This window comes from Panthera uncia, unplaced genomic scaffold, assembly GCF_023721935.1.
Source record: "Panthera uncia isolate 11264 unplaced genomic scaffold, Puncia_PCG_1.0 HiC_scaffold_1282, whole genome shotgun sequence".
Classification (NCBI taxonomy): domain Eukaryota; kingdom Metazoa; phylum Chordata; class Mammalia; order Carnivora; family Felidae; genus Panthera; species Panthera uncia.
The window spans coordinates 1-13,322 of NW_026057901.1; the positions used below are offsets into that span (position 1 = coordinate 1).

At 42.3% G+C, this 13,322-nt stretch overlaps 1 protein-coding gene across 1 annotated transcript in view; it reads right to left on the reverse strand.

Annotated features, from left to right (window-relative positions):
- Positions 1-52: 52 nt before the first annotated feature.
- The window catches only part of LOC125916875 (lon protease homolog 2, peroxisomal), a 95,279-nt gene continuing 82,009 nt past the window's right edge, over positions 53-13,322 (reverse strand). The window contains exon 12 of the mRNA XM_049623136.1: positions 53-7,219. Coding sequence (XP_049479093.1) covers positions 6,978-7,219 — 242 coding nt within the window. The 3' untranslated portion in view covers positions 53-6,977. The remainder of the gene's footprint in view (positions 7,220-13,322) is intronic.

The window sequence follows — 13,322 nt, forward strand, 5'->3', positions numbered from 1 at the left end:
CTCTCTCTCTCTCTCTCTCCCTCAAAAACAAACATTAAAAAAAAAAAAGTGATTTGACACAATAATTTCAAAACTATGTTTATCAGTACTTTTCTATTACTTTCTAACTCCATTAGTAGTCTGTGGAATCATCAGTTATATTAGCCAAGACGAGCCTCTGCTTGAAGTGGAGAATGCTTCCCCCCCCCCCCAGATGTCAAAGTGGAACACGAGCATCTCAAGTTCACTTCTGTCATTCAATTTCCCACCTGTATATTTTTGTGCTTCCATTATCCTGATCTGTTAACTACATCTTGTTCAACAAAAATGATCAATTTCTTCTGTAATAATTGTGCAATCATGTAAATCAATCATCTAAATATGCAGATTGAAGAAGTGTTGAAAATATTTAATGAAAAACCTAATGAATGGTTGCATTCTTAACAGCTCAATGGACAGGAGTGTTTAAGGAGCACTTGAGTACTAATCATGGCCAATTTCCCACTGTTAATCCCCCTTGATTAACCAGAAAGAGTGATAATTGATTGAAACAGTAAATATGTACAATTCTTTGTGACTGTTCCAAGCCCAGATAAACGCTCACAGCTTTATTACCTTATTTACTACTGCAGCCTCATGAGAGGGATCAAGAGTTTTACATTCATTCAACAGTGCTTTACAGAGCATCCTGAGCTAGGCTCCATTACAGACTGAAGGGGCAGGATATCAAAGTGAATACCTCTTAGAACTGACAGACTACTTGAGGACATTAGATGAAGGCACAATTCTACTCCAGCACCGAGAGAGGATGACAGAAGACCTACCGAGTGCTTTCATCTACAGAGCCTTGAAGAGGCAGGAATCCCTGTCTGGGAGCTGGGACAAGGTTATGGAAGAGGCTGAGCAGAGTCTTAAAATATGAGTAAGAGTTTGCTGGGCAGAGAAGGGCCAGGAAGCTATCATAACAGAGAGGCCAACAGGTGTCAATGACTGGATAATTCCAGGGGCCTCCTTTCCAGGGGCAAACTCAGTACCACACTGAATGCACAACCCGAGCCCCCAGAGGGTGGTGGTCCACGTGCAGGATGGTTAAGCAGTGACACACTGTCGACTGGTTTCTCTCAGAACTCAGAGAGCGTTTCTGCTCCCGCAGGGCCGTCACCACAGCAGCTACCCATCTGCCAACTTCTTTAAAGTCTTTGTATTGAGATCCTAAGCCTGCAGTTCATGAATATTTGATTTTTCTCCTTGTAAATTGGTTTCCGTTGCGTTTACAAAAGGGAAGGTCAGATCCCGTTTGCTTTGGAGAGTGGCTGGGGTCCATGACTGTCCGCTCTCAAAACCATGTTAAATAGCCCCCGTCTGGCCTGATGCCACACTGCAGAGAGCTGGCTGCTTTCAGAGCCCGTCAGTATAGCCTTTTCTCGGCATAACCCATCTGTGGTGGGCGCTGGGCCAGGCCTCGTGTGCAGCATTGGTGCTGTAGTAAACAGCATGTTTAAATGTTGTGGAACCGAGAAGTAATTTACCACCGCGATTCTTTTGGGCATTTCATTAGTGTTTACACTCTGCCCATTTCTAGCACCTGATTTTGTCTGTTTGAAAGATAAGCTGATGGAATCTCCTGGAATTCACCTTTGGATGCATTCTATTCAAGATGTTTTAAAAAATCTGCATGTCTATCTTCTTTCCTTTAATATTATTTTTTAAATGACCTTCAGATACGGACTTTTTGTACACCACTGCAGGAAGCCAATACTGAGGCTTTAATACAAAATATGAACAGAGTCAGTAATATTCAGATATCTAACACAATCTCAGGACTAGCAGGATGGACAGAACGTAGACACTTAAGGCACAGATGACTAGTTTTCTGAGGCTGAAAATTAAATTTACCATAAAGACTAGAGCTTACCTGTTCTTCTGTGTCACTACATTTACAATCTGAGAGTTTAAGACTGTCACCCCCCAGAGATATTTAGTCAACTGCAAGACTGGCCAGGTAGGATATGTACCCAGTGATGTGGAGGCCTCTCCTGCTTTCACTGGGGTGCAAATGAAAATTGTAGGATTCTCATTCCCTGTCCCGTCCCCAGGGTATTCATGTAACCAGTAAGAGTAATTACAACTGAGCTGTTATTAATGGCAATCTCCTAACTGACCAGATTAAATAAGATTAAATAGCTGTGATTTGATTCTGTACCTCGATGTGGCCCAGCCCGTGCTTCTGAGGAAGGACTCTAAAGTAGCGTGCCCCGTGTCAGCACAATGGCATGCAGGCCGCCTAGGCTGCTGCCGACACCTGCACCCATGCCTGCTCCTTCGCACCTTTTCTTCCAGTGCAGGGAGATCTTTCCTTTCCTTTTTAAAAGTGCGTTTAATTGAACTTGTTTCTCTAGGAAATTTCCTTGTATTGGAAAAGGTGACTATGATACTGTCCCTAAGTTTGAAATCTAGACTAAGTTCCCAGAACTCATTTTCCCACCTGTGTAGGGAATTCTAAAGGAATGTTAACTGTTAGTTAAAATGTGCCATCTTACTTTCTCCCTCACTGTTCGTTTCTTAGGTTGGTCACACCTTTGGTAGTAACATATTTTTGCAGATTCTCTTTGATGAGAGTAAGTAGTTAGGGGCGGTATAAGACTATTAATTGCAGGTATAAAATCAGGACTACAAAAACAGTAAAAACAACCTTCTTTTTAAAATATATGTGTTTTTTTGGTGATTGGGGATGGTCCTGTTAGTTTTTACAGAGTGCAGTGGTTGCAGGAACTAGCATTGTTTTTTTAGCATGTACCAGGCACTATGTGGGTGTTTTATATACATTAGCTCACCAAATTCTAAAATCCACCCAAACACATACATACAATTACCCCCTGTGTCAGATGAACACATCACACTCGGGGAGGCTGGGCTCATCACCAGGTGAGGGACAGGCCTCCCTGCTCCTCTCAGACCTTCTTCCTCCTTCCTTCTCCTAAACCCCTGTTTACTGCAGCTGGCTTTCCCACATTCATTCCCTTCTCCCCATTTTCTGCTTTCAAACACTATTCTTCCTCACCACCCCGCATCCTGCCATCATCTATGTCGTGCTAGCATCCACCTCTGGCTATCACCTACGGTGTCCTCAGAAAACAGCTGATGCTCTTCTGCTTCCTGGATTCTGTGTTCTCTGAACACCTCCCCAGTTCCAACAACGGTTTCCTCACTGTAACTCAGCCACTCTCCTCTGGGCCCTTATCACTAACAGATACCACACCACCTCTGAAATCTGAATTTTAACCCTGCCATCCCTGATCGTTTTCTTCTCCTTCTAGTTCGCTTGTCCTCGAGACCATTGCTTCTGCCACCTTCACATCATACACTTGCTCTGTCCTAGCTTCAGTTCTCTCCTTGTGTGACAAATGAACCTGTGTTCCAACATTATAACCATTTTCTTGTGAGGGACTCACTATTTGTGCCCCTTTCCTCATTACCCCCACAAAGGGATCCTCATCACACACATGCCATTTCCTGCCCTTCACTCTCGGTCCCACCCCCAGCTCACCTTCCCAAAGACTCTGTACCTGCTAACCCTCTAGCAACATCCATCCTACTCTCTCTACGGGATCGCTGTTATCAGCAAACAGGGCTCCGTTTGGAAACATTCTTCTTGTGGCCTCCACACTCCCTTTGAGCCACCTCATTTCTCTGCAATCATTCACAGCTTCTGAAAAGAGTTGCCCACACACTAATCCACTTTCCTGTCACCTCCCACTCTTTGTCCAACACACTCCCAAATCGACCATGCCCACCACTCCCTGTGGACCGCCTCTTTCGAGGTCATGGACTTCCATGTCAAAGCTAATACACAAACAGCAAACACATTTGGATGTCCCCTCCTTCATGAGGGTTTGTTTGTTTGCCATGCTCCTTTGTTTTCATGGCAGCATAAAACCTATTTCCCTCTTACCTGCCTGTTACTTCCGAACTTTTCTTTCCCCCCAGGGCTCCTCTTCTTCTCCATGACCCTAACTGTTGGCATCTTTAGGGCCTGCCCCAAGGCTACTTGCTTTTTTCTAGGTACACTTTTCCCTCTGGTGACCTCAACATTTCTGGGACTTTAAATATCCTCTCTTTTCTGACAGTTCTTTAATTTATACCTCCACCTTAGACCTCTCCTCTGAGGGACAGGCCTGCATGTCCACACGTCGCCTTTCCTGTGCCTCGGACATTTCACACTTAACATGTTCACAACGGAGCACCAGCCCTTGCCCTCCATGCCTGTCTTTCCCGCCTCAGTAGATGGCACCACCATCCGAAGATCCTGTTGCTCCCACCTGATGACTGTTTCCTTTGTTCCCTGTCCATCATCCACCAGCAAGCCCGAGTCTACCTATAAAATGAGCCTCCAATGGTGCTGGAGCAGTGGCCCTGACGTCAGTCCTGCCTGTGTGCCTTCCTTACAGCACCACCCTCAACCTGGAATTATGTGTTAACCTGTTCATTTTTGCTATGAAAGTATCATGAAAGGAGAGACTGAATCCTGCCTGTTCACTACCGTATTTGCCAGCAGCGCCTTAATGACTATTCACTGAATGAATGAAACTCTAGAAGAAAATGACAGACCCTAGACTTTTATCTTTATGGAGAACATAGGCATTTAAACCAAAAAAGGTGCCTTATAACACTGTGGGATCACCTCTACACATACTCCAACATTCTTAGTGTAATGTCTCTGCAGACTTTTTACCTGGGAGTGCATGAAGAGCGACAAAGACTGGCCACTGTGAATCCCCTGTGAGAACCAAGGTGCTGGTGCTCCATCTCTCTCACGTGAGAGACAGATCACACCTCTGGAGTCAGGCCTGAACCAAATCTCAGTTCTGGCAAAAGATGTGTCTTCTTGCAAGTTATTTAAACACTCTAAGCCTGTTTCCTCATCTGTTCTTGGAAAGAGGCCATAACTGAGGATTCAAAGATGTCTTACTTGTGAGAGGGTCTTCTGTGGTGCCTGATACCTAACAGATATACACAAAAAGTAGCCAAGAAACCCATCCCAACCTCTCCCATTCCAAAACACAGCACTACATTTGGTAAGAATATAAACAAAAATCTGACGTAGAGCAGATGGCGTTTTTTTTTGGAACTGCCATACTTCAAGCCATTCTCTTTTAGCAGAGAAGGGCAGGAATTAGCTTGGTCTGACACAGTATTGAAGAAGAGCAGAAAGAATACTAGACTTGCCATCAGCTGGTCGGAGTCTGAATACTGACTTTGCCATTTGTACCTTATGGATTTAATCTCATTTGATCTCTTCAGACTTCTTCCCTGGTGTAAAATGGAAGACTCCCAGCACAGTCATGGCCCTCAGGGACAACAAAGAGATGTTCCATAAATCTTAATCTTGGAGATGCAAAAGCTCAGGCAAGGCTTATTAAGAAGTTTGGAGCTGAAGGTCATCAGACCACTAGAAGCAGACAGAAACCCCAGGCTACAGGGTGAAGTCTCTCAAGTGTGGAAAAGATGAACGAAATGTCCCAAACTCCCAAGTACCAGACCTACCATTCTAAGATGCTATTTATAAAGGCAAAATGGCCACTGGACTCTACCTTTCAGATTCATGTTGGTGAAAGTGCTCAGATGCCCAAGGGGAAATAAAATGAGTTTCTCTAGAGCTGCTGAACAGTATTTGTGACATTTCTCATTTCTGTTCTTTTCCTCTTTTTTTTGGTCAAAGCTCCAAGAATGTCAACAATGCTTCCAAACCTAATAGCAGAAATGGCCAGGAGAGAAGGGTATATGCAACAGAAACACATATTGATATTTTGTTTTTATCTGTTGCTCTAGTTTAAATTCCCAAAGGACTGCTGGAACGTACTGTTCCAGAAAGCTTAGAGAAAAAAGCCCACTGGAAATGCAGGAGTCAGAACCTGTTTGCATCTTTACTTTCAAGGCAACTGCATTCTCTCAGAACAGAAAAGCAGGTTTTGTTCACTTTCTCCACCAAAGAAAGTTTTGCTCCATTTCTTACAACATTTCAAAATTTAAATCCATGATAACTGAAGAATTCAAATACCCAATTTGCCTCTGATTCGACTGTTCAAGACCAGATTTACTGTTGAGAGTACAAATTTCTATTCTTGTAACAGAGTTTTACAGAGAGGCTCATTAGCTTTAATGCAGCTCAGAGTTTAAACAGATAAACAAGATGGGTTTGGGGACTATTTTTCCTTTCCTCAGTTTTAAGACTTGAGGAAAACCTTATCTACTCGTGATTTTAAAAATCAGATGAAGAGATTATCTTCTGCATAATTTATCAGATTTATTCTCCTGAAAATCTTGTTTTTCCTTAAACTGAAAGGAGGAAGTGATGGTAAAGCTTCTGAAGAAAGATGCTATGTTCAGTAGTATAATAAAATTCTTTTCTAGTAACTGACCCATAAATTAAGCTCACATAAGAATCCTCTGAAATGTATTAAAATCCCTCAGTAGGCATAGATTCAATACCTCTCCATCCAGCTGCCTCAACTCAGTCTTAGGGCTCAGGCCTTTCTGACTGGACACTCCGCTGTGAGGGACAGTTAGGAAAAAAGATGGAAATAGGGCTCGTGGCTCTGACCTAAAAGAAACTTAAAACTTATTAACAATGAAATGACAGATATTTGAAAGATACCATCTGGGTCTGGACAAAGATACCATCTGGGTCTGAAGCTAACGCTAGGCTCATGTTTTCAGATATTCTGTACTAGTCTGTTTGCCTACCTTTGTCTCCCAAGCCTTTGATAGCACACACAAAAAAATCCTTAATTAGGAATTAATAGGAATATAGAATTTCTAAGGAGGAAAGTCAGACACTGTTCATAAAATGGAACTAGAAGGCAGAGAATGAGCTCAGATCGAGTTTCCAGAAGAGCATATGGACAAGGTCCCTGGCTCTCTAAAAAAGCCTTATTATCACATAAAGCACTAAAATTCACTACCATAGAGAAAATAAGTTTCCAATCTGTGGACAAAATTCAGCCTCCCAAACCACCCGGTTCTACCTCTCTCCCAATCCATGAAGCAACTATCAGAATAAATTGGTGGGTATCAACAAAGGAAATGAGAATGATCACCTCCATTTCATACATTGGGGGCCCAAGGATGTCTTTCAGAGCATGGAAATCAATCAAAATCGGCATTTCGGGTGGTAGGGCTAAGTCCGTAGTGTCATTGATAGATTCAGGTTTTGCATCTTCTAAGATGTGTTCTTTACAACCTAAGAGAGAAAAATGTATTTAGAAATTCTCAGAGATTGGCAGCTTTGCAAATTCATTAGCAGTATGTATCAAACAGAAGCAAAGTAGACTTTAACAGATCAGTCACCTTTATGTATTTATTCAGGCACAAAAATTCACCTTGTGATCTGTAGAACTCAGGCAGAGAATCAGTCTTTCAAGAGCCCCTTGAAGGTGATGTAATGTGCTGTCTTGTTCATTTATTCAAACCTGTTTGTCCTCTACCCCTCGCACTCCATGTAAGCTCCAGGAGGGCACAACCCCGCCTGTCTTCTTTTTAACCATTATATTCTTAAGCCAGGAACAATGCCTGGCTCTGTTCAACTTTAGAAAACAGACACTGAAAGGCCAAATGCAATAGATTATTTTGTATAATTTCGTTAGATCAATGGGACACAAAGTTTCCAATTCCCTCTTCAGAGGAGTTCCATCAGGTGTCCCATTTCCTGATAGGCAGCATGAACTTGGAAATGACAGATCCCAGTATAAGCAATGCTTCTTTTTGTAAACACATAGTTCAACTCCAAGATTATCATTTTCCAATAAAACAAACATCATGGCAGTGCTAGGGTAAGAAAATATGAAGTCTGGTCTGAAATCCCTATAATGAAGGACTATTTCCTTTACCTGCCTAAGAGCCTTGGTTGCTAACAACTTGTCAGAGTACAGACTCATTTTGGTTTGAGCCTAGACAAACAAGGAGCAAGAGCCAACTGACCTATCAGACCACTTTCTACTGGTCTCTGTAATTCCAGTTTGAGGGAAGAAAAATGTTACTTAAGTCTGTAGCCAGAAACCTAAAATGAATAGATGTTTAAAAAATGTATGAGGGGCGCCTGGGTAGATCAGTTGGTTAAGTGTCCAACTTCAGCTCAGGTCATGATCTCACAGCTCTGGAGTTTGAACCCCGCATTGGGCTTGCTGCTGTCAGTGTGGAGCCGGCTTTGGATCCTCTGTCCACCCACCTCTCTGCCCCTCCCAGCTGGCACTCTCTCCCTCTCTCTCAAAAATAAAACATTAAAAAAGTGTATATAATATTTGACTGTATTCATCCTCATTTCTAGTTTTGCTTTTCTTTTAGCTTTGCCATACATAATTCTTCCAGTTCTTGTACTATCTCATGAAATGTTTTAAGGCATCTTTCTGGAAATGATTACTGTATGTAGTAACACACAACAAACAGTCATTATAAAGTCACCACTATTTTATTTTTGTTATGATTCTTCCACTCTCATATCTCATGAAGTTAAAAGAACTGTCTCCTTTCCTTCCAAAAGTGATTCCTGAGTATGTTTAACAATATTAGACCCTAATTTTAGACTCTAATGATAACTGGAGACATCCTAGGATGTTCCTAAATGAGTCCCGTGCAGAACAACCTTGCTATGACCTTCACGGTGAATGGCTCTCTCGGTCTGCTCTTCTGCAGGGCCCTACGAGGGCTCCTCTTCAAGACTGAATCACGAGAGATACAGGACAGAAAGCAGACAAGAGCTCAGCTTTTCTGCCACTTGCTGGCTGTCAGACCGTAGGCCCAGCATTAAACCTTGAGCTACCTATCTCTACAGAATTTAGGAGAAAATCCTCTGTAGATCACAAAGTGAAGCGCACGTGTTGTACCTTACACCAAGTCTGGAGTTACATCTATTCTTATAGTCATTTCTTCATAATGTCATTTCATCTTTCAAAGTTTGGATTCTAGGAAGTCTTCCCTGGTCTTCACAACTTCTCACAGCACTTTTCTGTCTCACTAACTGCAGTGATCACTGGGTTACTCAGCAGCTTGTGGAAATGGGAGGTTTTCTGCCTGCTGCTCCGTGTGCAGCCTGTCTGAGCAGTATCAGTGACGAGGGCGGGAAGGTACTCCAATGGCCAGATGAGCTCCATTAGATCTCAAAGCAGCACAGAAAGCAGGTGTTGCTGCTTAAAATTAATGCACAGAAAGAAAAGCATCACCTGTGTAAGGTTACTGCTGTACCCTAAAAATGAAGGGTTCTGAAACTTCAGCCGACACACAGAAAGAGGCTGCGAGGCCCTTTTGCCTGGTGTGCCGCTGGATGGGCTTTCCTGAGATCTAATTACTGCTGCCAGCCTGGAATTCACGATCACAAGAGGAAGTCATACTGGATGGGTGAAAGCCAATCCACAATTACATAACCAATGCTTCAGGACATCCAATCCCTTTCCAAGTGGGGTAGTGAACTCAGGGCTTGGAGCATGGAGGGAGTGGCGATGGGGAGAGATATTTCTAACACAACTAGGCCTCGTAAGATAAAAGATGACAATTTATTTCAGGCTTTAGGAACAGCAACTGTGTTATGAAGCATTCAATACACTTAGAACTAATCTGTGCTTGAAAATGCTCCACCATTAGAACGCAAGCCTAGAGAACTAAAACTCAAACCAAAAAGATGGTACTGGCTAATCAGGAATGATAGGCCAGCACTGGATTTTAAGAGTCATCCACTAGGATCTACATGTACTGCAAAGTGAGAGTAAGGAACTACTGAAAATTCAGAGAACTCACACTTCTATTCCTCATTAAAACAAACAGGCAAAACATCATCTCAACAAAGACGCCATTGAAGGCATGAAGCCTGGGTTATAGATGAAAGCCCTGTGTCCTATGCATGAGCTTTCAAGCACTCAGCTCTAGTGTCATGTCCCCTTCCCTGCTCCCGCCAGGGGGATTAGTACCAAGAGAAGACTGTGGCAGGGTCCCAACAGTTCACTACCAGCCTTGCCCCAAGCAAGGTGGGCTTTTTAAGGCAAGGCAAACAGCAACAATAAAAAAAAGTTTAACCTCTGTTGCGTGCCCTGTCCCATGAGCGCTTCCTAACAAATGGCCAACAGTCACATGAAAGAGGACGGTTTCGCCAAGCAGCAAAGAAATGTAAATTATAAAAGCAAGATACCATTTGCTGGCTACCAAATTAAACTAATGAGCACAGAAGTTTAAAAAATGACAAAGATCAGTGTTAAAGAAAGTGAAGAGGTCTTCCCAAACACCGAGCTTATGGAAATATAAAAAGTGATTCAATCTTTCAGAAAAGCCATTTATCAATACACTGAAAGCCTCCCAGACATCCCTACTCTCAGACCTAGTGGTCCAATTTTGCAGAAACCTATCCTTAAGGTCATAATCAGAGGTGCAGACAAGTGTTGTGTAGGCAACAGTTTAGACAACAAACCTACCTGTGGCAGCACTGGCTATAATTAGATCCAGTATAAATACTCAAATTGGGAACATGGTTAAGTAAACTGTGGAACATCTATCCAATAAAATACTATACAGTCATTAAAATTGTATCCCAAGTGTTTTTAAGTAACATGAGAAAATTGTTTTGAAACAATGTCAATTTGAGGAAAGAGGAGGGTATCCACTTTCACAAGGCACAATTTTTTACCAATGTAACATAATATAAATATACCTGTCAGGCTCTGTGCTGACAGTTCAGAGCCTGGAGCCTACTTCAGATTCTGTATCTCTCTCTCTGCCGTCCCCTGCTCACTCACTCACTCTCTCAAAAATAAACATTAAAATAAAAAAATTGGGGCACCAGCGTGGCTCAGTAAGTTAAGCATCTGACTTCGGCTCAGGTCATGATCTCATGGTTCGTGGGTTTGAGCCCCATGTCAGGCTATGTCCTGACAGCTCAGAGCCTGGAGCCTGCTTTGGATTCTGTGTCTACCTCTCTCTCTGCCTTCCCCCTGCTCACGCTGTCTCTGTCTCTCTCTCTCAAAAATAAACACTAAAAAATAAAATAAAATAATATACATGAGAACAAATGACATGATACAGTCCAAAATGTTAAACTTATTCCCTGAGTTATGAGATTAAGATTACATGATGAAATGGTCAATAAAAATCTCCAATCCTGGCTCTGACTTCCTAGTTGGCCTTGAAAAACGTTACTTTACCTCTTTGTATCTGGTTTCTCTAATCTGTAAAACCCTAATAATTATAGTAACCTTCACAGAGTCGCTGGGAGAATATAGCAATGTTTAAAGCCAAATATGTATAAATGGGAGGAAGTGAATTATATAGTTGGGAGAAATATTTTACACAGACTCTGCTAAGACTCGCAGGTCTTACTCCAGCCACTTTTGTTAGCAGAAGACAAAATGCAACCTAATTCCACCCAGGGCCCCAGATAGGGCTTTGACCACAGTCACAGGACAGCTGGGAATCACATAAATTTAACATATGTAAGAAAAAAGAAAAAGATATCAAAACTCAAGATTCTTCTCTGTGCTATAACATATATGACTATTACTAAATAAAGTTGTTCTAAAAGTGGGAGGGACCTGAAGTTCTTCTTGTTGATCTACTCTGCTCAGAGATGTCTCCAAGCTCTTCTTTCATCCATGTTATCAGCCTGTTTTAACAGTCTAATTTAGGACACAGCCAGGATGGTCAGGGAATAACCAAGAGTTTCACAGCATGAAGGCAAGAGATAAGGGAGGAGCACTCTGGGGCATGGCGGGAAATGCACTCGCTCTGCTCAACAGCAGCCCCCCTGCAGTACAACAAACAGACATGTGCTGTGGTGATGGCTGCTGGCAAAGCAAGAGTGCAGTGGGGGCTAAGCCGGGCTCTGGAGTTGATGTCACACGGTTATTAGGAAAGGATATTCTATAGCTACAAATGTCTCATGAGAAAGGATTAGGCTTTCCTGAGCAGCTGTCCCTGGGACACGATTGAGTGTTTCTTTCCACTCACTTTTCCTCTCTCAGAGGAGCATGACTTCAATGAAAGCAGGCCCAAGAGCCCAAGAATCACTGTGGGAAGGAAGGAGAGAGGAAGACATTAAGAGGGGAGGTAAGGAGGAAGAGTAGAGGGCTATCATACCTCTGGAAACACCAGTAGCTTTGTGTTAAAAAAAAAAAAGTTTCTTATTTTCTGAATAAATCTTGTGGCAAATAGTGTCTCTTGAAAGGTGATCCAACCAATGGAAAGTAGCAGAGACCAGGAACACAAAACAGGCTACTAACATCAACAGTTCCCAAGAATGTGGGGGAAATGAAAATCGAACAAACCACAGACAGCTGTAGGTTTTCTACAATCATCTCTATTGCAGACAGAACATTTTAGTTATCACTTATTCTCTATATCCTGCTTAACTTCAAGTATGTACTACAATCTCAAGTGCCAGCTCATGAGTTCAAAAGCTACATTTTCTGGCATAGTGATAGTAGGAACCGTTTCATCTCGATTATGGAAGAAGTGTTCATTTTCACAAAGAGTGGGTTTTTAATGCTGGTGGGGTAGGGTTGGAGGAGGGAAGAATGGCATGTAGCAGAATCCCCAGGACCCAAAACACAGGGTTACTTCTTCAAAGAAATGAATATTACCTGTTTCTGTCATATTAATACAATGTCCATGGGAAATAGTTTCCTGAAAATGTGTGGGTCTCACTCTGAAGATTAGCAGAATTCAGGAAGAATCGGGAATTCAAGAAGCATAGGATAAAACCATGATATATAAAATTTCAAAGGCCAGGCAGAAAGTCAAAGATCTGGCTCAGCTCTCCATTTTATACTCAAGGAAACTGAGACCTTAAGTGCATAGCAAATCACAGACAGTACCAGGATTCCTGGCTCCTGGCCAAGGTCACCTTTTTGGTCCAGTCTAGAAAAACCACCTAAAGTTCAAGAGCTCCTTGACAAAACAAGGCAACCTGGTGGTAAATTTAGAGATTAGATTATTTTTTTCCTAACTGGAAATAATCAACCTAAGTGGTATTACAGACAAGGATTCTCTTTTATGAGTTTCATAAAAGAAAAAAAAAACAACAACCTATGAAAGACTTGGAAATTAGTGGAAAGAGATTGCTGTGTATCCTGTCCAGTGTATTCTTCCAGCTGGTCTGTGTTTTACTGCTTTTAAGCTATTTTTCAATTCTGTATGCTATAGTAACCAGAAAGTAATGCAAATGATGCTCGTCCATAGAAACGGAAGTGAACTTTGTCATGTACAGGGACAGTGGATCCTCGCCCTTTCTCAAGGCGCTAGTTTTGCACATTTCAGCATTCCTGACTGCCTATGTACATACGTGTGTACTTTCTGGATCTCCACTGAAC